Here is a 25,517-nt window from a genome sequence, read left to right on the forward strand (position 1 = left end):
AGTATCAACACCCTGGCTAACACCATTTCATCCTTCACAGTGGTTCATTCTTCACTCAAACAGCACATGAAAAGCTTTTTTTTTTTCTTTCTTTTTTGAAGCATCTTTTCTTGCATCGTGAGGACTTGTGCTTGGATGTACAATTACGTGAATCATCAAAAAGTGTCAGTGGGCCACACTCAAGTTGGAGATATACAGGGTTTTTGGTTTCTTTTGTCGCCTGTTCTTGTTTGTCAGTGGTTGCTTGTGCACTGTGGGCAGGTAAACTTCATTGAAAGATGTAATACCTGCGAGTGAAAACAGTTTATGGATATATTTAATGTTAAGCGAGCTTTATCTGTGCGGCCATGACCGTGCTTTAGACCAAGCCACATTCGAGACGAAGCCTCGGACACCCATATTTCATCATGTACTCGCTCACCATGGTTCAATAACATGTTAAAGCGCATGCGCAACAAAAAGAAGCGGATATTTCGACGCGCAAAATTCACAGCCAGAATAGACCACTGGTCTTGCTATCAAAAATTTAACAGAGAATTCTGTACTGCGCTCTCAAAAGCAAAGAAGGAATTCTTTGATAAAACTCTTCCTTTGCTACTTCGTTCTAATCCCCGTAAATTTTGGAGCATTATTAACGGTACTAAAACGACACACATTCAGTTAATCCAATCTGATGTCCCAGTAATTCAAAGCGAATGCTGCAATGTTCTGAACAATGTGTTCGTTACTCATTTTAATAAGAGCACTCCCACAGTATTTCCGCATATACCAAAAACCAACTTCTTCCCAATGGATTATATCGCTATTGATGCAGTTGGTGTCGAAAGGCTGATTGTCAACTTAAAAGTGTCTTCGTCGGCCAGTCCAGATTGTATTTCATCAAAAATGCTGAAGTGTACACAAGTTTATTCTGCACTGATATTGTCAAAGCTTCTTCAACAGTCATTACAGATGTCTACACTGCCCTCTGATTGGAAGATAGGGAAGGTGGTCCCTGTGCATAAATCTGGTGATGTACATTCCCCCAATAATTACCGCCCCATATCATTAACATCCATTCCAGTAAAAATCCTAGAGCATATAATATACTCGCACCTCATTGAATTCCTCGAGTCCAATTCCTTCTTCAGCATTTATCAGCATGGATTCCGTAAACTAGTTTCGTGTGAAACGCAATTGTTATGTTTTACTAACGACTTGTTTATTAACGCGGATCATGACTTTGATACTGATTGCATATATTTAGATTTCGCTAAAGCATTTGACTCCGTTTCACACGACCTACTTATCTTCAAGCTTAATCAACTTAACATAGACCCCAATGTACTTGCATGGATTAAGGAATTTCTCTCTAACCGTAGTCAGTATGTGACTGCTAACGACTTCTCTTCACGTAATTCTGCCGTAACATCTGGTGTCCCGCAAGGGTCAGTTTTGGGCCCTCTGCTCTTCTTGATTTATATTAATGATCTTCCTACTTGCCTTTCTTCCTCAACTGTCCGACTGTTTGCAGATGACTGCGTGGTTTACCAGAAAATTACTAACCATGACGATTATCTCAATCTGCAACGTGATCTAGATAGGGTATTTGAATGGTGCAGTCAATGGCTCATGACACTTAATACAACTAAATGTAAAAGTATGCAGGTTTCTCGCCACAGCACTAATCATTGTCCGCGTACTTACCGCCTCAATAATATTCCATTACCATCTGTTGACAGCTATAAATACCTTGGTGTTCACATTTCTTCTAATCTATCGTGGAATACGCATGTAGAATTTGTAACTAACAACGCCAATCGCATGCTTGGTTATCTGCGCCGAAACTTTTTTGATGCCCCATCGTCCCTGAAGTTAACACTTTGCAAAACCTTGGTACGTTCTAAATTAGAGTACGCATGCTCCATATGGGGTCCTACTCAGACTACACTCATTCAAACTCTTGAAGCCATTCAGAATCGCGGCGCACGTTTCATCTTGTCGAATTATTCACGTCATTCCAGTGTCACATCTATGAAGAAAACCCTAAACTTGCCTGACCTTTCGTTGCGTCGAAAGTCATCTCGCCTTAGCCTTTTTCATAAAATCTATTATTATAACAACGAGATGAAGGACGTTTTGTTTCATCCACCTCATTACATATCTTCAAGGACCGATCATCGCTTCAAGGTGGGGCTACCTTCTTGTCGCACAAAATTGTGTAATGACTCTTTTGTTCCTAGAACAAGTGTCGCATGGAACCACCTTCCCTCCACAATCGCCAGCATTGCTGATGACCACCAGTTCAAGATCGCTTTACAAGACGCCTTGTAATACTTCTGTTTGTTTGTTTGCTGCACGCCTTGCCATTTCTTCCCCACTCCTTTCTGTAGTGCCTTTGGGCCCTGAAAGTATTTTAAATAAATAAATAAATAAATATCTCGGCATTCCCAAGGCGGCACAATGCCCTTTAGCATCGTATAGAAGTTAGAGTGCAGGAGAGATGAGAACGAACAAAGTTGCATGCAACATCATTTCTCTTGTGTGTCACTTTTTTTCGTCTCTCGTCTTCCTGTGCACTAAGTTTCTTACGACAATGAAATACTACTAACTAGCCAACCTTTCTATTTTATTGCCCTTTGGCAAGCTCGCATAGACAGTGGCGGCAGATTTTCGTCTAGGTAATACTAGTATATTGTGAGAAACCCTGTGGCAGATGCCATCAAAATCCATCTCATTAAGCTAGTGTGAGAACTTCAAGGTGGTGTTGCTAAGGCGCCTAGAATATTTTAGATGCACGCAGAGGTGTACCATCAGAGTGAACAGCCGGGCTACCTCTTGTGCCAGAGCAATATCCCTGATGCTGTTCTGAGTGTGCCCATTTTTGGCAACAAGCCTTTTCCTTTTAGCAAGCAAAATATGTGACGCTTAAACCATTGAATGTCTTCATTATTCACTCACGTCTGCGAAACCATGTGTTGAAGGGCGATCAGAGCAAGACGCAGGGCTCTGCATAAAGTTTTATGACTTTAGTAAGTATGCGGTTTGAGAAGGAACGATGGAACCTGTGTTACAAGAGGTTTGTTGGAGAGTTCCGCATTATTTCAAATGCGCTAAACAGCTTTTATTTTTTTTTAATGGGCAAAAATGTCAGTACGTGAGTACACGTCAGTGCGTACACGTCAGTGCTTCTTTAAAGTCGCCGACCGATAATTCGGAAATGTTTGATTATTCGGGCATCTCTGTGGCTCGGCCACACGTGTACTTGTTTATCTTTCTCTGGTGACTGCTTTTCACCTGCTAACAAATGTTAAACGTTATCGGATGTGCTTACATGTTTCGGAAGTTTCGCAAATATTATCAATGGTTCTATTCGTTGTCGGTTGTCACCTTTTTGTAATGATTTTGTATACGGGATGCAAATTGTGTAGTACTTTCCGGAAGGGACGTGGGCACCAGCAGTTACGTTGCGACCTTTGTTACCTGAAGTTACGTTGAAGCCAATGCGCTTGACCTGCTGATCAGATTCTCGACGATTGTTGACTGTGCTTGCCACGCCTTTGTGGGCACAGGTCTCCCAATAAAAACTTAGTTTTGTGATTCACAGTTTTGCTACTGTGGTCTTCGCAAAAGTGGTTCCTAGGTATTTTAGGTTTTAATTTTAACATTTAGGTTTCGAAGTATTGTCTAGGCAAAAGTTGGTGGGAACTACAACGCATAATTATATCCATTTGGTGAATGGGAAGAAGACTTGTCATAGGCACGGGAGAAGAGGCCACAGGGAAAAAGTTAATTCTTTTGAATCTAGTGACTGGAACTTCATTATTCTTTTCTCCTCTAATTTTTTGACAGAGGTGTACTATGCCTGCATCAGCAGATCCCACACTTGATGATGTAACCGAGTCATTTCTTTTTGCATGTACACAAGTCTTCATTCAGGAAGCTGCTGCTGTGTACAAGTGCTCTGTATTCCTCAGTTTTGAAAGAGGCTGTCTTATAAACAACAGGAGGTGTTGCGAGATGTTGCATCCCCATCAAATTCAGCATTTTGATAGAATAATGGCATCCTCTTTCGCCAACAAAGCGCAGTGCTTTGATGCAAAGCGCAGTGCTTTGATGGTAGATTAGGCAACATGTTGGGAAACGTTCGTATCTTCATCTGCTGCCGAGCTTGCTTCCACAGTTGTGTTCATGCTAATTTGCTTGCCTGGAGCAACACATCCCACGGTGCTTTTTCGTCATAGGCCCAACGCTGGTCGCGCCATCTGGAGGCACCTCTGTAAAGTATACTCAGGAAAATTGGGCATTTCTCACTGTGCCAGCAGGGCATTTGCCCTGCTGTGAATGTGACTGAGACGATGTGAACCACGTGTTACTAGAACACAAGTCAGCTTTAGACCTTGCCCATGACTCTGTGGTGGCCTGCGTGTTGCAGTCCTAGCTGGAGAGCGTTATGGCAGAGCGTTAGTGAAGTATTTTGCCAAGTTTGGAAACGTAGTCTGGACGGTTTCATCTATGAGGATCAGAATAAAGCACGGCACATAGAGATAGCTTCTGTTTATCGTACGCTTGGAACTCTTGCACGATAACCCTGCATTGTTATTTGAAATGTTATGAAACACAATTAAAACATCACAACATAGTGTAGTCACTGTCGCTTGATGCAATACACTCTTAAACAAAATTACACCCTTTGGGTTGTATCTTGCCACAGAACAGTGATCATCATCATCTGTCTTGTCCGCATTTCCTTTCTTTAATGCTGCGAGCCCGGTACTTCCAAGTCGTGAACAGCATGCACATTGTTAGCATGACAGAGCATTCTCGACAGCAAAGTAGCGAGCGCAGCGTTTTCAAGATGGGAAACCCAAGCAAGGAAGATGACGATTATTGTTGTGTGTCAAGATACAGCCCTAGCGGTGTACATTTGTTTAAGCGTGTAGAGCTGGCACAGTGAGAAATGCCCAATTTTCCTGAGTATACTTTACAGAGGTGCCTCCAGATGGCGCGACCAGCGTTGGGCCTATGGAATGCATTTGGTTCACGCCGTGGGGGGGGGGGGGAGGGCATTGTATACTTTCATGGGGGAGGCATTTGCCCTGCTGTGAATGTGACTGAGACGATGTGAACCACGTGTTACTAGAACACAAGTCAGCTTTAGACCTTGCCCATGACTCTGTGGTGGCCTGCGTGTTGCAGTCCTCGCTGGAGACGAGTGCTTCGTTGCGAATTGCCTCGGTGGTTCTGGCGTCTGCGCCTGTGCACGACGTGTCGGGGCTCCTGAAGCAGTGGCTGCAGCTGCTGCCCGAACCTCTGCTGCCCAAGCCCCTGGTTCACTTGCTGCTCAGGTAAGGATGGCCTTTGCTTTGAGAGGGGTGCCAAAGAGGAACAACGAATTCGTTTGCACTGGTGAAGACTCCTTCAGTGCGAGAGACCTTCTTTGACTAAATCCAGGCACTTTGCGGTAGGCAGGTACCTTCCCCGCTTCATTTTGTACCTCTGTAATAGAAAGAACTGCCAACAGTGGAATTGAACCTCTGCCTTTGAGCACAGCAGCCCAGTGCTCTGACCTCTAGGCCCTGATTGCGTGCATTCTCTCCAGGTTTAATTTTGTAAGCGTTTCTATGCCTACCCAACGAGGAAACCTGTCCATCCGGCACGTAGTATGAATTGCTATAATGAAATTAAAATGTAAAAAAATAATATCGAAACAAAAAAACGGCAGTGGTGAGTTTTGAACCTACAACACCACGCTCGGAAGCCGAGTGTCTTAGCCACTGTTCTCAATACCCATGCTTGCAGAAGGTGAATAGATCTGCACCATATGAATGTGTTGTGCCGGTGGTAGAAAACGAACGTCAGAGGAGAAAGTTTCTACGAAGGCTTTCTTGAAAGATTTGCTGATGGTGGGGTAAAAGCCATCTCTAGGGCCATGTGTAGAGCTGACTTGGACCATTGTGGACATCAGGAAAATTAATGTTTTCTGAAAATTTAATGCCAAACACGCCACATTCTCTATTTGTTTCGGGGCTTGTAGGAGGCGCCTTTCCTTGGGGCGTTGCTTCACCGACCGAAATGCCACCGATCTGTGAGGGCTCATGCGCTTCTCGTTACACAACACAAATAAGCAGTCAACGAGATGACAAGGAGTGATGAGGGGTTATATGGATCTCGTCACTGTTGATAACGGTTTGACGTGGATGGATAACGTGCTAAAGAGTGATAAGGGCTGATAATGATCGGAGCAATTCTAATAAGGTTAATAAGCACCAATAATGGTTGAGAAGGGTAACATCGAGTCCGATAAGGTTGATAAGGACCAATAAGAGCTGATAAGGATTAGATCATCTCCTATGAGGTTGATAACAACTGATAAGGGTTGAAAGGGTCCAATCTAGTCTGATAAGGGTTGGTAAGAATTTATACAGGCCGGATCAAGTTTCATAACATTGATATTGACAACGGGCTGCATGGAGATGAGCAAGTGGCACAATGCTTGCGCACAATTAGACAACTCCGAGAGGAGTTTCTGCTTGAATTTTTTTTGACGATTTGTTGTTCTCTTTCTATACCAACAAGTAGATAACTTGCCTTAAGCTAACACTCAAAAGCCTATGTCGTGGCGATAAAGTTTGGCAACTTCAGGGTGCCGTTGCCATCGGCCTGACCTGGCTCTTTGCGCTACAACGACCTCTCTTATTGTGTGAAGAGGCTTGCTAAGCCACAATGGCTCAAAAGCAAATTTACTAAGTGTGGGCAAATATTTGAAGTTTCGAATAGGAATACAATATTATGCACTAAATATTGGTATTTGAAAAGGAACTGTTCGGTATTTCCGGATACAGGAATCTAACCAAGTATATTGCAACAACTTACTGCTAAAGTCGTGTTACTTTTCTCTGTCAGCTATAAAAAAGGTATCACAAATTATCGGAAGTGAAACAACAAAAGTTTCCAAAGCAATGCAGTACAAAATGGGTAATGCAAACTTTGTCTTAGGCTTTGAGGCAGAAGCTTAAATGATAACTGTGATTCTTGCTTGTAGTCTCTTTTCTGTTTTTGGAAGTCTTTGTAGCCATTTTATCTTCTATGTTACAACGACTGACGTTTCCATGGCTGAGGGTCCTTTACATGTGTTTACTGCACACAAGTCGTTCTGAAGTTTTTTTGTTTCTTCTACAACTGCTGATCTTCTTTCGGCAACCATTTATTTGATGTTTTTGGAAAGCTAGTCATGCAGCAGTCATTCATTTTTTTTAAAAGCTTTGCAACCAGAGGCAGAATGCAGAAATGCACGTGTATTCAGGCTTAGGTGCGCGTTACAAAGCCCCATTGTAATTGAAAATATAATCCTAAGTCTCCCGACTATGGTGTCACTCATGTGCTGTTTTGGGGATGTTAAACACAATGATTCATTTTTTCTTTCCCCCTGCACTTAGTGAGAAATAAGGAGGAACTTGCACAGCTTTGTGCTCTTCTTCAGTAAAATGCTGAGAAAAACCTCACAAATACAGTTTGGTATACTTGCAATGTAGTTTTGAGATCTGTCAGACTGACAAGCTCGACAATTTGCCAAAAGGCCTGCGCAATTTTCCAGTTCACCTGCACCGTGGCCGTCAATGACCCCCATTGTGGCCTTGCACCCACCACGGTAGCTTAGTGGCGATGGCGTTGTGCTTCTGAGCTTGATCCCAGATGCGGGGACCGCATTCCGATGGTGGTGAAATGAAAGAGGAAAAAAAAATGCTTGTGTGCGATGTCCCGCGTTGCCTAACGACTTCCTCTCCAGCGAAGCCGAATGGGAGGAGGCCATCAGAAGCACGGTACTCCGAAAGCAAGCCCAGGCTATCCAGAGGGCCCAGGAAAGAGCGGAGCGTCACGGCGTTCTGTCCTTTACGTGGGCGCGGCCAGCGGCTACAATGGCCTCCCGTTAGGAGGTCCCGAAAGTAGCTCCTCAGGATTCAATAAAGTTCGTTGTCTGTCTGTCTGTCTGTCTGTGTGCTCATGAATAAGGTGCACATTAAATAACGCTAAACCGTCAAAGTTAAATTGGAGTACCCCAATACAGCATGCCTCGTTGGATTGTTGTGTTGCACGTAGAACCCTATATTGTAACGAAATTTTTTTTCGTCGCCTTGTGGCACCAGGTGCCAGGTGAAGCATGGCCTGGAGGCGGTGCTGCTGGGCTTGCGCCTCCTGCCGGAGGAGCGACTGGCCTGCCTGCGCCACCTGCTGTCGGGGCTGTCGCAGCTGGCGGCGGACCCCCAAAGCCGCATGGGACCGCACAACCTGGCCGTGGTCTTGGCACCCACTCTGTGTGGCCCGCCGACCATCCAGTCGGCCAACAGGTGGGAACCCTTAACTCAGTGGCTGCTGCGCTATCGGCACCTGTTTAAATTCGAACGGCGGCGTGTGGGAATTTTTCGTGCTGCAAGTGAATAAATAAATAAGTGAAATGGGATGGGCATAAGTAGTTATGAACACCTTAACATGTCAGTAGTGGCCTTTGCAACAATGCTTACACAGACCACGAAAAAAACTGCGCATGTGCCAAAAAAAAAAATTGCACTAAAGCAAACCATACATGCACGCAGCAAACACGCGTTGGCTAACTTGGGAAGCGTTTTCTAGGACGATCACTTTTGGAAGATGCTTCCGGTTTTTTTTTTTTGCGATGCAGTGGAACCTCGATTACACGTCCCCCTGGTCATGTGAGGACCTGCATGTTACGACGAATTGGTTTGGTCCTGGCAAAACCCCCAAAGAAATAATGTATTAAAAACCTCGATTATATGACGCCCGCCTCGTGCGACGCCTCTGTGGTAACTGTCTGAGGAAAAAAAAAAAAGCCCTAAGCAGAGAGCAGGCTGGCACGTCAGCACACTGCAGTCAGCTGACAACTGGTGTGCAATAATCTTGCCCTCTTTCCTCTGCCACCACTGCCATTCCTCCGCCTCTGCGTCTACCTGGAAGGTTGTCGACTGCTGCTGCTGTGTGCGCATGCAAAGTTTTTGGTGTTCCAAGACAGGCTTTCCTTTTTGGTTGACGAGGAAGTTTACGAATTCTTGGCTGCGACTGATGCGGCTAACAATGTTGCGGGTCCGAAAACCGCCGACGCTTGGAGAGAAGCTACGAATAATCAAAGAAGCAAAGAAGTGGAATGGGGCAACAGAGACCAGCATTGCCTGTGACCTCGGCATTCCTGAATTGTCACTGAAAACACTGCTAGCCAAGAAGGACGGTATTCTACTGAATGCAAGAAGTTCGGCCTGAAAAGAACGACTGTGAAAGACGGAAAATATGCCGCTTTGCAAATGCCCACATGGAGTAGTTGCGCCAGGCACGCAGCTTGGGCATTGCCGTGGACAGCTCTGTCTTGAAAGAGAAAGCAGAGATGATTGCAATGTACTGCGACATTGATAATTTTAAAATGTCTAATAGCTGGCTGGAAAGTTTCAAGAAATGTAATGGAGTTGCATTCAGCTGCCGCTGTGGATAAAGTGCATCCCTCCGCTGCTCCACTGTTGTACAGTGGGCTGCGTCGCTGCTGGAGTTGATATGACAATACAAGTCGTCCGATGTATTCCACGTGGACGAGACCAGGGTTTTCTACAACATCCTACCCGAGCAAACGTTGGCATTTAAAGGGCCCCTAAGCCACCTAGAGGTTGAAATTTGGTTGTGGGGTTCCAGTTGTTTCACAAGTCTGCAACGAACACGTCGCTGCGAGAATTTTTCGAAATAGTGCCGCAGTCGCGAAGTTATACGCGTTTGATGATGGAAACGCAGCCCTCGCTCGTTCCTCTTTCCTTCTCTGTGCTCCGTTCATCGGCTTGTCTCCCCCTCGCCGAGTGCTCTTCAAAATGTCACGTGACATACGTCATTGCCAATGCTCCTTTCGAAGCACTGTCCAGGCAATCGGGCAGAGGAAGCTCTTTGTACGTGATGCATTGCATTGATAGTGCATGGGACATGGTTTCCTCATACACGATCGCAAATTCCTTCAGGCACTGTGACTTCAAGAGAAGTGATGATGCCTCTTCTGTTCGTGAAGCTGCAGTCTCTGTTGACGACGAACCATAGTTTGGCAGTCTGCAGCTGTAGGGAACTTCACAGACTTCGTTAGAGCCGACTACGATGTTGCGGTATGCAGTGCAGTGTCACTGGTTGAAATCATTGAAGCTGTGTGTCCTGACGCTGTAGCCACTTCCGATGAGGAGGAGATGGACAATGTTATGAAGACTAGTGCGTATGTTCCGACTTGCACGGACGTCTGTTGCGCAGTGTCGACAACACTCAGCGGTTTGTTTGTGCACGCAACGTCGGCGACTTGCTGCCAGATGTTGCAGCTTTCAAGAGGAAGCTGATGCGTCACTTCCTCTTGACATCTAACACCAGACGTCCAACACCCATTGTGGCTCTGCCCGGTAAAGCGGGCTACTCAAGGAACGATACAAAGAACTACCAAGCTGCAAACAGATTGCTAATAGTTATAGGCGAAAGCTCATAGACGTCAAGTTCACTAAGTCACTAGCGCAGTTGACGTCCGTTAATTTGACTCTTAACGGAGTTCTGACATTGATTTGACTCTGACGGAAAGTTGTGTTTGAGGACGTTATCGCCAATCCTACAAGTGCTGAAGACACTGATACATAGCTGACTGCTTGGAAAAATCAGTGCCGTTGGGCTCGGGTGTGTTTTATATGCTAGGTGCGATTTTGCTATGTGTGACTTAAAGGGTTGTGACGCCCCCCCCCCCCCCCCCCGCCCCCATCCTCCTTGTATCGAGTCTTCTGACAGCATGAATGAAGATAGTGAAAAATATAGCTGATTATGTGATCAAGAAGCAAAAGAAAATGTGCAGCTAATTTCGTTCTCTAATTGCTATGAGGGAAGCTGTTTTGAAAAAAAAAAGATACATTAAAGTCAGATTCCAAACGAGACAGAGGCTTCACAGAGAGGCCGTGGCTTGGAAACTTTTACATTGGAACAGATAATATATTAACCTGCTGAACAGTCTTGTTGTGCTGCTAAGCACGAGCTCGTGGGTTCAAATCCCAGTCTTGGCGCCTTTGTCCTGTCCATTGGGGGCATGTTAAGGATCCCCTGGTGGTCGAAATTAATCCAGTGTAACCCACTACAGCGTGCCTCACAATCAAATCGTGGTTTTGGCACGTAAAACCCCAGAATTAAGTTCAATTTGGTACCAAGGGGTTTATTTGCATTCAATGTCCCTCCAACTTTGAAGAAGCAATAGCTGCAGGCTCATCTTTACCCTTCTGCTTGTCACACGTCATTGGAGCTGTTCAAGGATGCCCAACTCTTGCTTAAGCTTCATTGGTGTGCGATAAAGTGCTGGAACAGTACGGCAGGCATCCTGGCAACATTCAGCTGCACAGAGCTGCTCTAATTACGGCCACAATTGCTGACATTGTGTGCTGAGCTATGACATGCATGGTGCAGGGAGGACCTGGACCGCCTGGTTTCCTTGGTGGAAGCACTGATTGAGGCCTCCCACCTGGTGGGCTGCAACCCGGCACCACTGCCCGGCCGCGAGGGCCGCAAGAAGACCTCATCGGGTGAGTCGGTGGGGGAACAGGGATCCCATACAGAAGCTAGCCCGTCAGTTTAAGTCTTGCTCGTCTAGCTGTTTTCTCCAGTGCATCTGTTGCTCAACAACACATTTCCTTTCGTCAGAAAATAACAAATGAATTGCCAATACTGCAGTAACGAAAGCTGTTCACAATGAATTCGCCACAGAAAGATTCCAGATATTTTGTTAGTTTTGTAGGTAAAGTTTGCCATGGAACAGGTTCCTTATTTTCCCCCCAAGTGTTTCCACAATAATGTATGCATGTTGTCTACTTAGCATGGCCTTTTGGTTCACTGTACTCTCGTTATTTGCAAGAGAATTGTTTATATTCTTTAGTTCAAAGTCCGTTTTGGTCATCCTGTTGGCAGCTCCTTCGGATTGCTTTTACAGTAAAAACCACTTATAATGATACCGGTTTTAACAACATATCGTTTATAACAATGAAAAGCTGCTGCACCGTCAACTTTTGTATGTTTTCTATGGGGAAATAACTCTCTTGCTACAATGTCCCCATGCTGCATTATCGGTTATAATGAAGAAGTCCGTGGCGAAAGGTAATAGAATGCGAAATCCATGAAAAGAAAAAAAAAGTAAAGGCGAACTGTGAGACGCTGCACGATCGTCCACCACGCCAACTGCCGCTGCACGCTTCTTTGCATCGCCAGCTTCGCGCGGATCTCTCTCATTGCCTTTCCACCCCTTCGAGCACGAGTGGGCTGTGCCCATAGCTCTGCGCTGTGCCTACACCTCGGCCGTGCCACTCTCCGAAACACGAACGGACCGCGCCAACTGTGCTGACAACATTGCTGACTCTGCTCCCAGATTGCTTGCTTGGCCCTCACAGTTGGTTCTTTATTCCATGGCCCTCATTCTGTGCAATTCTGCGAACGGATTAAGTCGCTCGTGCTTGTCTTTGTTCGTTGCGTCAAAGTCATTCCTGGCCACATTGTTTCTCAGCCTTGTTTGACTCGCCGCCGAAACGGAAGATGGCTTATCCGGCCACTGATCATCAGCAATGCACAATGTTGATAGTGAAAAGAAAGTGCACTCCTATAGATTTTGGAACAAAGTGCTTCTAAACAAGGCAATTGTCGCGAACGTGCTTGCATCGGATAGTGACAGTGACGTCCATGACGGGAGCGCTTACGCGGTAGGGCAGGCTGCCTCAACCTTGTCCCCGCGGGAGGTCCTGTAGATGATTCAGTCTCTCATGGGCTTGTTCTTGCGAGGGACCTTCCGCTCCACTATGTGGAGCACTTGGATGCCTTGTAGAAGGATGTTGGCAAGCTTCACGTGAAACAAGCTAGGCTGATGGACATGTGGTTTTCTCGGGCAAGCCAGTGGGAAGTTTGTGGCAAGATGCTTGTGGCAATCGCGTTCCAGCATTTCCTCTGGATTTCTCATGCTGAGGTGCTGCTGCGGGAATCTTCCCACATTTTTTAAAAGGCGCCTTTTGCGGCCACCAAAGCGATACCTCGGTGGAGCTTGTATGTCACTTGCCGCCCCTCACCCCTCTTTGCAGTTGCTATAGCAGTGCCATTCTTGAATGTTGACAGCCGCGGCTTATTGACAACACGCGGTCGGAGCATGCAGGAAGCAAAGTTAAACAAGTCAATACAATCTGAAACCGGATGGAGGAAGGTGGCGAGGAGGAGAACTGGCCTCCCCACCATTATAGTTTTCTTGGAACAGCTGCACCATCCCCCATTTAAATTTTTTGTCATACAATTCGATTATAACAATTATCAGTTATAATATTGGAATTTTCGTGGCACTTGAATATTGTTACACTGTATTTACTCGCATAATGATTGCACTCGCGTAGTGATCGCACCCCTGAATTTTGTCGTCAAAATTTGATTTTTTTTATTTGCCATGTAATGATCGCACCCCGAACTTGCCGCATCTATATGTCGTGTGCAAAGTCTAGCTAATAATGATTGCGCTTACCATCTGTCAAATGCTACGCTGACGGCTCTTCAATACAAACCAAGCGGTCTGCACGCACTAAACATTCTTAAGCAGATGCCCCATTTCATTCCTTTCATCACTTTCCACACTTCCATGAAAAAAAGAAAGCTACAACCAAACTTGCCTTTATTATGTGTAGGCTTTATAATGGTCGTGGTCAATAAAAAAAATGGTGCCTTTCAATTCTTCTCGTGTGCACTCGTGGGCACGCAACAAATCGCGAGCGGAAACAATAGTAACCACATTTGTACTGATATGTTAGAAGTGTACCCTATTCATACGCCGAGGCTTGTAACACAGCTAAGATATTCGTCCACCCTTAGCAGAAACGTGCCGTATTAGGATAGTCGTGAAGACAAATGTCGCAGTTTCCGCAGCATGCCCGCCATGTGTTTCTATGTCACTGGCAGCTAAGTACGCCCATCTGTTTCTGTCCCCTCAAATTGGACATGGCTACATTATTGCTACAAACTTGCCGATATTAACAATATTATTTGTTACTGATACAGAAGAAACTGTTTCAATGCACGTAATGTACTCACGAGAAGAAAAAAAATGCGTTCGGCGCGTTCGGCTTGCTCCGCCGACTGCCATTTTTGTTTTGGTGTCCCGCACTGTTACAGCAGCAGCCGCCTGTTTGTTGACCTGTTGTCATCCCGCAGCAAACACTGGAGGAAAAAAAAAAAAATTCTTTTCGCGGGATATTTAACCCGCGTAATGATCGCACCCCTGAATTTGCGTCAATTTCGTCGACAAAAAAAGTTCCATCATTATGCTAGTAAATACAGTAAGTGGGTTCGACTGTACTACAACAAGACTGATTACAGTGCAGTCGAACCTTGTTATAACGAAATCACATGCGATATTGTTATATCAGCTGTTCCTTATCAGCACATCTTTGTTACATTCTGATATCAGTTACAAAATGCTCCCATTTACTTTGTTATGTCCGATAATACGTTATATCCGTGTTCACTGCAACGAGGTTCGACTGTAGTGAACCTTCAGTTCACCTTTGGGTTCCAGCCACATGGCCACTGGCAGTGGCTGAGGCATGCATCAAGTGCTCTGTTGCTTAAAAACGGCAAACCCGGGCAGCAGCAATGAAGAGGCAGTGACCTCGCAGTCTGGTGATGCTCTTCCCATCTGCACTGTTGTAGTTGCAGTCCACAACGCTGTTGGTTATTGCTCCTGTTAGTGTTCAAGGCTGTTACGAGTGTTGAACAGACATTTAGACAAGCTCCACGCCACTGTACGTTGCAACTGGTGTGTAGATTCTGTAATAAATCCTGTACTGCTGCGGAAGCTACCGTATTTACATGATTGTAAGTCAACCTATATTTTTTTAATTTGAAAATCGGAAGTGGGGGGGGGGTCTGACTTGCAGTCGAAACCAAAACATGGCACTGCCAAAAAAAGCAAAAAGAACGAGATATCATGGGAGCTACAATGTAGTTACAATTTTGTTTGCTCTATGGCCCTACCTGTAGCTTTTCGCTATCCCGCGCGTTTGTTCGCTTTTCGGAAGGGTTTTTCAACATTTTTGAGAGTTTTGCAGTGCACACAACACTCATGGGGGTGTCGATAGATGATGGAAGTGCCGCTGTTTCATGCCCGGCGGCACCTTCAGAATGGCGGTGCTTGCGGGGAGTATCGATAGTTCATGAAAGAGCAGACACCGCTTGCGTGTTTCTCTTTCCCTATAGCTCTTAGTTTGACGCGTTCGACTTGACTGCCAGCTACGTGCTACTTCCATGCTTCCTTAGTCGTCATGAGTGCTCCAGGCCCACTAAACATTTGGCGCTCGTTCACGGCAGCATTCAAGAGGGCTGCCATCCTTTACGCCGAAGAAACAAATCACTGTGCAGCGGGCTGCAAGTTCGATGTTTCTGAACGGGTGGTGTGAGAGTGGCAACTGCAGCGAAGTGAAATTTTCACCTGTGACGGCAAGTGAATTTCCCACAGGCCAAAGTATGGACGCTTTTCGAAGGTGTAGGCCAAGCTTGCGGCGTACGTCGCTGAAATGCGTGATCGGTCCCTGCCAGTGAAGTGTGACATGGTCATGAAACAAGCCCAGATATTCGCCATTTAGGGACCTGCTCTGCCGTGAGTACAACGAGTGGCTGGCGGCAGAAGACCGCGAACTTACGCCAACTGGACCTGTCGAAAGAGCCTCCCTGACGGCTGCGTGTGGTCGGGTGCATTCGGTGTGGGCTGCTGTTCCACAAGATGTCGTGGTGCAGTCGTTTGCCAAATGTGGATTTCGCTGGACGACGCTGTGGGACCGTAACAGCGATGACTATGGCAGCACTAGTGAGGACGATGGCACAAGTGAAGACGAGTAGTCCAGTGACCATGCCAACTACCAATAAATTTTCGTTATCAAATGCGCTCTCGGGTATGCTCTTTCTTTTTTCCTGTCACACACGATATGGGGGGTCAACTTACATTCGAGTTGTCTTACAATCGTGTAAATACGGTACGAAAGTACTAGTGCAGTCTAGAATTCCCGCCCTTTCCAATTCATGGTGCAGTTGTTTCAGATCTGCAATGCTTTCTGCAGAGTAACTACTTCACATATAACAACCACAACTTGTTGATGTAAAGCTACATCGAACTATGTGCTGTTTGTGCACGTTTAAGCTTCCATTTTGGGAGATACTGTTTTTTTGGTTGCAAGTGCACAAACTGTGCTGTGTCTGCCAGATGTTGAATTGTGTCACTCTGCTTGTTTAGTGGTAACTAGGTCCATGTCTGCAATGCCTTACAAGTAATAAATTACAGTATTCATATTTTAAGGTGGGAAAAGTATGAGACTTAGAGGGACTGACAACTGGCAAGAATGTGTTGCGAGACGTTGATGGAAATGAAACGACCATGATTTATAGTGATAGAATCCAGCACACTGTTCAAGATTTAAATAGGAATTATAATTTTAAACTGGCAAGGAAAGTCTCAAAAGCCAGTAAGTGGCGAGGCCTCGCGGTGAAATCTTAGTTCTTCGGATGTAGTCTACGAGATCACTGTAAGTCGGCTGTTAAAGTACAACATAATTATTGCCTAAAATTGTCGCTACTATGTTATTACTATACACACTTGTGCTTTATTCTATGCTTTGGAAATCAAAAGTGCACGAATGGCTACGGAAACATGCTGAACTGCGTATGCCGTATGAAAGTGCTGTTTCGTTTTCATTTCGATGGGTTTCATTTTGACTGGTTAAATACCAAAGCGTTGGACAGGAAACCACAAAAGCACTGTGCTATTATCGCAGAAATACTTTAACACATGGGGGAAAAAATGAATCGCAGGAACATCGACTTGATAAACAAAATATAATACTTACTCAGTTACGGCTGCAGTTGTCTTCTGCCTCACACTAATGCTGTGTATAATGGCTATCACGCTTACCTATCACCGTTTTCAGCATGCTTCCACTGAACGACTACATCCTCACTGCAGATAGAAAAATTCTGATAAATGTTTCACGACATTATCCGCGTTACCACTTCATGATTAGACAGCCTGACCGGTAAGCTTTCCATTGCATTAAAAACATTAATTACCATGAAAATTAGTTGTCAGTCCCTTTAATGCTACATTGAATTACATGTGTCCGTGTCTTTTTTGTCACAAGTGACCCACTATTTTTTTTTGTCGACGAATGGAAGCCGCAAGAGAAGCCTCTCTAGCCTTTATAGCATTGCATGTTATGTGTGAGAGAGTATAAAGTTGGGCGTACGGACGTTGTCAAACGCTGAAAGAACCTGCAACCTTCTCGACTGGTCGCAGCGTGCCTGCTGCTGCACCAGCTGCGGCGCCTGGTGGTTCAGCGCAAGGGGCCTGGAGGCGAGATGGACGCCGTGGTGCCGGACTCTGCTGCGCCCAATCTCCCTCCTGGCTCCAAGCGCCGCAAGCCACGCGAGCTCCTGCCTCGTGGACTCTCGCCTTGGAAGAGGCAAGTTCATGGCAAGGGGCCGCACGGTGCTTCTCGTCTGATTTGTGACCACCTTGCAGTGGCTATTACGCTTGGCACCCTTTTCTTTCCACTAGTGAATTGAGACCCCTTGCATTAGGCCCATGCCTTCGTTGCCGAAGGTTAAGTGCAGTGCAGCCCATGCTTGCGCCACTGTGCATGCTACGCTTGTAAAGCAGCGATGGGTTGAAAAGTTGAATAATACTGTTCTGTCATGTATGATGTGTGAGTGTTGAAAGCTGCGCTGATCTCCCTCAGTTTCCTTTTCTTGATTTTGTTTTTTGTGGCCTTAAGGTTCGCAAATGTTTGTGTCCAGGCATGCGTCTTACCATGCATACAAGGGCACCTTCACCCACAGTTCTTTATTAATGTCAACCCTTTGAAATGAAGTCAAGATATATTCCAAGTTTGTGCTGGTGAGGGAAATTAGCTGTCAGCACACTGCACGCTTCTCTTCAGAGAAGTATGTTCACTTCCACAATTTCAGCACATAAGCAAAGGTATCTTGCAGGTCATGGGGTTCCTCGAAGTCGTGCTTGCAATTCTTTGAATTTTAAGCTGTTTTTGGGGCCCTGCATTTGCATAATACTTTGCAGGAATGATTATCACTGCAGAATCTACGCAGCACACTTGTCTGCTTGCATTGGTGGATGCTGCTGAGGTGCTTTTTAAATGTGGTTAATCTTTCTGTTGAAATTGTTTCCACTACAGTGAAATCCCGGTCACTCAAAATGTCTTCATAACTGATGGATAATTGAAAGTGATCGGCTGGTTTTGGCAGGGTCGCATGTATTTGAATAGACCAAAGCTCTTGCGGATTCAAACTCTTAGAACTGCCTAATAGGAATAAACCTGAGCCAAATGCAAAAGTCTGATGCTTCTCTAGCCACTGTACTGACACGTACCGTGAATATTTGGCCTCTTTGCTCTTTGTAATACCGTATTTACTCGATTCTAATGTGCCCTTGATTGTAACGTGCACCCGTTTTCTGTGACCAAAAAAAAGGAAACAAAAAACGCCCACAATTGTAACGTGTACCCATTTGCCACGACCTAAAAAAGTTCTTTACAGTACCGCTCACCTCATTCTTTCATACCGAAATACAACTTTCTCTCATTTGGAAAAACAAAGATTTGCTCCCAATGTACTAAAGTTGCGATAAATAAAGAGAGTTGGTTTCGCCTGACAAGCGAAGCGTCTACTGCAATAGCAAAAACTGGTAGACAGCTATACGAAAAGTAAGGATAGTAGTTTTATCGGCTGTATAAACTTTTAAACATTTGCTTACTAACTAAATTAACAAGCATGGTATCACGCATGCACAAGCAAACATGAACACGTCTCACGCAATGACCGCGGAAACTCTTTATCAAAACGCTGGAGGGAGGAAGTGTGGTAGCAGGAGTGAGCGAATGGACCTTTGTGCTGCCTCTCGCTTCAACGTGAGCTAAGCAACGAGGACACAGCGCGGTGCGCCTAGGCGTGAAAATTTCCGGTGCGAGGATTTCCGGCGGTGCACCTAGGCGCAGATCGCTTTCAAGATAGGGGCTATGTGGCCGCAGCAGCCGCCAGAGTAGAACTCCTGTCGTGTTTGTGTTCATTCCGTAGGCAAGTTTCGGGAACTTGGAATGCCTATGATGCGGCCCGATTTCCGTCCGTCTCCGCACACGTGATCACTTTCCTTTTAATCGTGGCATCGTGATGAACTTGGCATGTATTTGCAGTCGGAACTTCCATGCTGATAGAGCAAATGCAGACGACGGGAAAACCGGGAAGACTGACAGTGCACAAACCTAACCACATGCACTGAACCAGATAGTGGAAGCTATGGCAGCTCGGCTCAAAGTGCGTACGAGGTGGCCATTTTGAAATGCCAATGGCGATATGGTAACGCAGATTTTGGGTCGCACTCAATTCTTACGCGCGCGCACTTTCTGGACCCATTTTAGCGGGAAAGAAATGTGCGTTAAATTCGGGTAAGTATGGTATGTTAGTCCCATAGCGTATATACAGTTGAAGCTTGATATAATGAAGTACGTAAAATTGGCAATTTGCTTCACTATATAGACATTTTGTTGTATTGGAAGTCGACCTTTTATGAAAAAGAAGTACTGTCACCGATCGATTTTTCTTACAAGGAAAGGGGCCGCAGAATTTTCCGAACTACCAGGCAATCGAAGAAAGCAAATTTGAATGAGAAAACTTATTTTGATGAATTTCAGAGTCTGCGACGAATGATAGTTTTATGCCACGTCTACAATAGACATTAAGCGTACCCTAAGCAGGACACATTTTTTTGTTTTAGTTGGCCTGCGGGATCTTCGAATCTTGGAAGCCATATGCCGTCGTTGCGGTTATCTCCCGACTGTAGCGATAGGTGGCGCTGACATCTCGAATGTTTCTTTCGTTAGGCTTCGACTCGTTCGAAACGAGAAGCAATCTCGAAAACAGCACAAGGTTATGCATAATACTCCGTCGTCGAAGTGGCCTGAGACTAAGCGATAGCTGTTTACAGTCATTTGCTACGAACGAAGTGCATTTTACAAAAGCAACGCCAAATTCGAAGCGGGCAGCCGGAACCACCGCCATGTTTCATGCGGACTCTGCAAACCACGCAAAGACGCTAACGCTAAATCTGAGAAATAGCGTGCATATGCTATACGCTAAGGGTTGTTTAGCGTTCTGCGCTATTTACAGCGTACAACCCGCTACTTACAGCGCTATTACAACCCGCTATTTTACAGCGTACGCAATGGTATAGCATACGCCAAACTAAAACTGTCTAATATCTTCGCATCAGCAGTACGAATTAAGTGAAGCCAGCCCCACTTTCACGTGCACTCTGTCCCCACAGCTGATAGCGTTGCCCGCACTGGGACAACGCTATCATGAAAAGTGCCGGCAGCGGGGAGTGAGTGCTTTGTCTACCTCTTGCTCCGATTCGCCGAAATTCGAGATTGCGCAACCTCCAATACTAAACACGCGGGAAGACAGCTTACATGATGCCACGCGGTCTCGGCACGCCCACTCTTTGCACATGCGGCAGATTACCTCCAAAGCAGGGTGCGCGGCTGCGTATGTGCTCAGCCGTGCTTGCAGCCATGTGCAGCCATGTGCAGCCGCAGCTGAGACGCGCGCCAGAAATCATGGTGCGCCAAGTTACCTCCCCACCCCTACCGCCCTTTGCGCACACTTGATCGTGTTACCATGAGCTAGCTCCCTTCCTCCTCCTCTTTCCCTTTGCTCGTGCAAGAAGTCGGTACTCGTGAAGCCACCTTTCTTGTCACCCCATCACACACTTTCACTCGCATCTAAAGCCTAAAGTATGCGGGCCATGGTAGGATCTTATCGAACTTGGACTTTATACGGAAGATAATGCGACTCTACCTCGGCGGTCACTCTTGTTGCGCGGCGCGCAATTAGAGAAGTGCATTTGCAAGCAGCTGCTTGTAATTCAATAATTTGATCATCTGCATCCGCAGAAGTTTTCATTTACTGTCTCGGCATTCCTTTGCGGCATAGGTGAAATTTTGTTATGCTGAAATCGCACACAAACACACTTTGTTATATTGAGGTTCTAAATAACATCTTGTTCCCAGAAGTTAGGAAAAGTTAAATACTTCATTATATCGAGAATTTCGGTATATTGGAGTTTGTTATATTGAGGTTTAACTGTACCACCTCTCCGCAGAACCAGGGTTAAAGTGCTGTGCAAGTAGTGTATTACCATACTGTCGTCGTGTGCCGTGCTTCATCTGATAAGTAAATTAATGATGCCGTAAGGAATCAAGAATTAAGGTGTTCCTACAAATGACCAGCCCTAGATGCCATGGCATTATCAGATAGGCATGTATTTCATGGGCCGCACTACTACAATGCTCATTCTCTTGACATTCCCAGCTTGAATGATCTCAGTGATGCTCAGTGATCTATAATTTCCGAGACAGTGCTATGCAAAATGCGTGCTAGGCCTCAATGATACGGTAGAGTTGCTGACCAATAACCGACAGGTTCAAGGAAATTTTGGACACCCTAAAGAGTGTCACTGGAGAATTCGGGCTCTGTCCAGCTCCACCTGCATGACCGCATGCCAATTTGTCTCGAGACTTGACAGAGTCGAGCAGAAAAGCGATATTTTGATACATCGCTGGCGCTTCCTCGAAACTGAAAGCAAATCGGTCGAGTCAGTCCAGTCATAGCTGACTTCACAAAAGCCACCCCACAAGCCAATCCAATCTGCAAAGTTGTGATGGACTCTATGTATTTGCAGTTCGTTATACTGTGAGTTCTGTGCATCCTGGTTTGTTCCTCTACATGTTAGATGTAGAGTTGTAAACATGTTAGATGTAGAGATGTAAACATGGTCTTGGCTGGCATATTTGAGTGCCATATTATGAAATTTTGATGGTCATAATGAAGCATTTTAAAAAGGCACCTACTCCGCCCTTGATGTCTGTTGAAGGGAATGGCAAGTGAGGGAACTGCCGGGCAACCACTTTTGCAAAGAAACTTGTGATCATACAGTTATTGGACCTCAGTCAGGCTCTGTTGAACTTGCTGGGTATGGAGATTTGGAGCATTTGGAAGCCATACTTTCATCTGTCTGTGGCAAGAGCCATGAAAATGTAGTTAAGATACAGACTGATCAGGCCACATGCAAGCATGTATTCATGCGTGCGGCTATAGGTTGACCAGCTTTTTTGGCCACTTGTGCAATAAAGTCTCATTTGCTGGTGAATTAGATATTTTCGACTCTGTTTATTCGGACTTTTAGGTTGTTCTCGCCATTTTCAAAACATTGGTTGGGGAACCTGTTATGTGCTGTACCGTGCACATTATTGAGTACAATGTCCAAAGGGGCTCTTTTGTTCGAACTGGTTTTATCCGAATAATCTTTTGGTGCCCGTGGAGTTCAAGTTAATGAGGTCGCACTGCACTAGCCAATAAATAGTTGTCATTTTTGAATTTTTTTTCTAAATTTGCTTGCTGCAGCTACTGGGTCTACTGTCATGTCATTTAGCAATGTGTAATGCCTTCGGGCGAAAGTAAGATTTTAAATAAACATCATACACATTTTAGAAGAAAACGCTAGAAAGCTTACTAGCTGGGAAAGCGTACAATCCAAACTTGCTGGACAATCTGGCAGACTCAAACTGTAGTGGACACCTACTTAAGGCGAGGCATTGCGGGAACTGTTGCAGCATGTTAGGAGATGCCAGCATGTGCCGATCTGGTGGCGGCCGTGCGGCCCGAGACACGTGTTTTCGTTTTTGTGTCTGCGTTGCGCTTAGGTTCGTGCTTCTCGAATTCGGCCTATGTCAGTCTTCTTCGGGAGGAGCATTCTGGCAGGACGTTTCGACGTGCCCACTCGGCGAGTATTGCTGCAACAAGCCGACGCACGTCGAGCTGGTGGGGCGCGAGACACGAGCTGTCGTTTTAAGACCACGACGGAAGACTGAAATGAAACAACGCCGCCAGAGAGAAACGCAACGCTCACTTCGTGCCGTCTGCAGCGAGGAGCAGTGACACGTTTGGGTTATCGCCTATTAAATGTGCGCTTCCAATGGCACTATGGCCTACGCACTGTTCATCGCGGAGCAGGGATGGAACACATCGAGGCTCTACTTGTTAAACATACACAACCGGATACAGAAAACTGGCTTGACTAGGAAAAAAAAAGTGCTTCACGTTATAAAACATCACAGATGCGCAGTGGCACGGGCACAGCACACAAAGTAGCTAGCAGTATACTAACTATGGCTAGCAGACTTGTGGGGCCTGTTTGATGGTACATTGGAACAGTACAAGCAGTTGAAGCAGCAACACAGGCTCTGGTTAACTTGTATGTCACTTGGGGCATTTTTTTGATATAAAAAATAATTCTTGCAATAATTTTCGGAGGCATCGACTATAGTATCTATGCATAAAGTTTTGCACAGAGGCTGCTGTATGTCTAAATGATCTGAAACTTTGTTGCAGTTGGCCTTAAACAGATTCCCACAGTGCGTAGGGTCCACATATTTTTCTTTAAACAGTGTGCTAATGGTAGCCTTTAACTTTGGTGCCTGGCAAAGGCACCCGGGAGCGACAAATGAGCAATGACTGAGTTGGAAACGCTTACAGCCACCTGTTTGCAGGCATTCATAGGTGCTTCTGATTGTAAGCTTGCAGGTGGCTGTCACCATATGCTGGGGATCGTGAAAAAATAGCCAAAATTGTCCTCCGTATGTTATCGCATGCTTTACCGTGAGTCTTTGCCTGTTCTGACTTTTTTGTCAGCTGCCCCATCGTCAAACCTGCGTGGCCTGCGGAGTCCATGCCAACAGACGGTGACTGGGGTTCGAGATTAAGTACGCTTGCTCTAAGCAAGAGTACGACAGTAACAACTTCTGGTCTATAAGCTGAGGAGGAGGGTGTATATGCACAATGAAAGGTTTCTCTTCTCTTTCAGGCTTTCGCTCTCCTCTCGTGATTCCTGGCACTCTGGAAGGTACACGTATCCGTTAGCTCAGAGCGGTGTGGTTGTGTGGCTTTGCCCAGCTTATGTGTCGCGCTTTCACTTCGCTTGTGCTTCCTTCCCGCAGTCGCATGCCTTGTGGTGGATTTGGGCGCCTGTCAGTCTCGCTGCAAGCAGACGTTTGTCCAGTAAACGAAGGTCTTTAGTTGAGATTATTCAGCTGCTTTAACCTGAATGCACAGCTTCACCTTAGACATTGTGGATGTAGTCGCACTAAATGTATGCATCTGAATGCCATAATGCAGCATAACATTGAAATGCGATTGCATTCTTATAGTCGTCAGACATGACTTTTGCTACAATGTTTCACAGATTTCTTAAAAACATTGAGCTTTACTGTAATTTTGAACCTCTATATGACCAAAACAGATGTTATGAAATATTCGATATAACAAAGTGATATTAAAATTTGGCTGGTCATGCTTTACTTCAGAGAGCTATCTGCTGCGTAGCAAAACTTTGAACACAAAGTAAAACAATATCGATTACAGCAAGGCGAATACTTGTTTGCTGAACAGCTCAAGATGTGTGTTGGTGTAGCAACAATGTCGAATGCTTAGCCAGCTCGACATCTAGTACATTCCGGACACGCATGTGCATTTTGGCCAGTGACTTCGCTGGCCTGCAGGCAAAAAGTGAATGTGCCCATCCCATGAAATTTCATCAATACCCAGCTGTATATTAACGGTGGTGCAAAGCACATGTTTTTAATTTAGCATTGTTGATGTACCATGTATTGGCACGGGCAAGCCATTATCATTGGTGTGATGCTATCCTTCTGACAGGCCATTAAAATCGACAGCAGACATTTTGCTTGCTCGCTGTAGGCATCTAGCTTGCTCTCCTTATGCATAGACCTGATTGCAATTTCTTTTTTCAGTGCTATCAGCCTTAACATACATTGGATACAACACAGCTTTTTTTTGTGTCGGGTGCACGAAAAAAGACGAGGTTATGACGAGGTTCAACTGTGATCCTCAAGATAATGTGTGCCTTCTTGGCTGGCTGTGGTGCTTTGTGCTTTTTTTCATGTGGGGTCTTTTAGCAGGCAAGCCCTAATGTCTGACAAGGTGTTTCTGGTGCAAAACGCTTTCCTTTGTTTTGCTCTCGCTTTCTGATTGCGCTTATGAAGCTGCCTCAGTATAGGAGCGGCTTGGAAGACAAGGACGTAGAAAAGGCAGGCACGAGGGAGACGAGATGCATCCAATTGCCCTTCACTGCAGTGGATCAGTCCTTAGCACCGCATTTTGATTTTGTTGTTTTCCTTTCCTACGCCCACGTCTTTCATCCTGCTCTTGCTTCGATACAAGCAATCAACTGCATGATGCGCCCCTTGTGTTGCGCTAAGGTGTTTACCTTTGCTGAATATCTAGTTGTTCTAGAGAAGCTGTCGAAGGCTTGGATTGCGCTCCTTCAGAATTCACATTTGGCAAAGAAAAGTGGAGCGCACTGCACTAGATGTCATTAGATGTAATCACAC

General features: G+C 45.5%; 1 protein-coding gene across 4 annotated transcripts in view; it reads left to right on the forward strand.

Moving 5' to 3' along the window:
* LOC126543989 (uncharacterized) overlaps window positions 1-25,517 on the forward strand; it is a 63,550-nt gene that overhangs the window by 11,630 nt on the left and 26,403 nt on the right. For 2 of the 4 annotated variants that reach the window (XM_050191166.3, XM_050191165.3), the window contains exons 4-7: window positions 5,179-5,327; window positions 8,127-8,327; window positions 11,443-11,558; window positions 17,336-17,501. In XM_050191166.3, the coding sequence (XP_050047123.1) occupies window positions 5,179-5,327; window positions 8,127-8,327; window positions 11,443-11,558; window positions 17,336-17,501 (632 nt within the window). The remainder of the gene's footprint in view (window positions 1-5,178; window positions 5,328-8,126; window positions 8,328-11,442; window positions 11,559-17,335; window positions 17,502-25,517) is intronic. The other 2 variants (XM_055062440.2, XM_055062439.2) reach the window with 1 other exon arrangement.

This window comes from Dermacentor andersoni, chromosome 10, assembly GCF_023375885.2.
Source record: "Dermacentor andersoni chromosome 10, qqDerAnde1_hic_scaffold, whole genome shotgun sequence".
NCBI lineage: Eukaryota > Metazoa > Arthropoda > Arachnida > Ixodida > Ixodidae > Dermacentor > Dermacentor andersoni.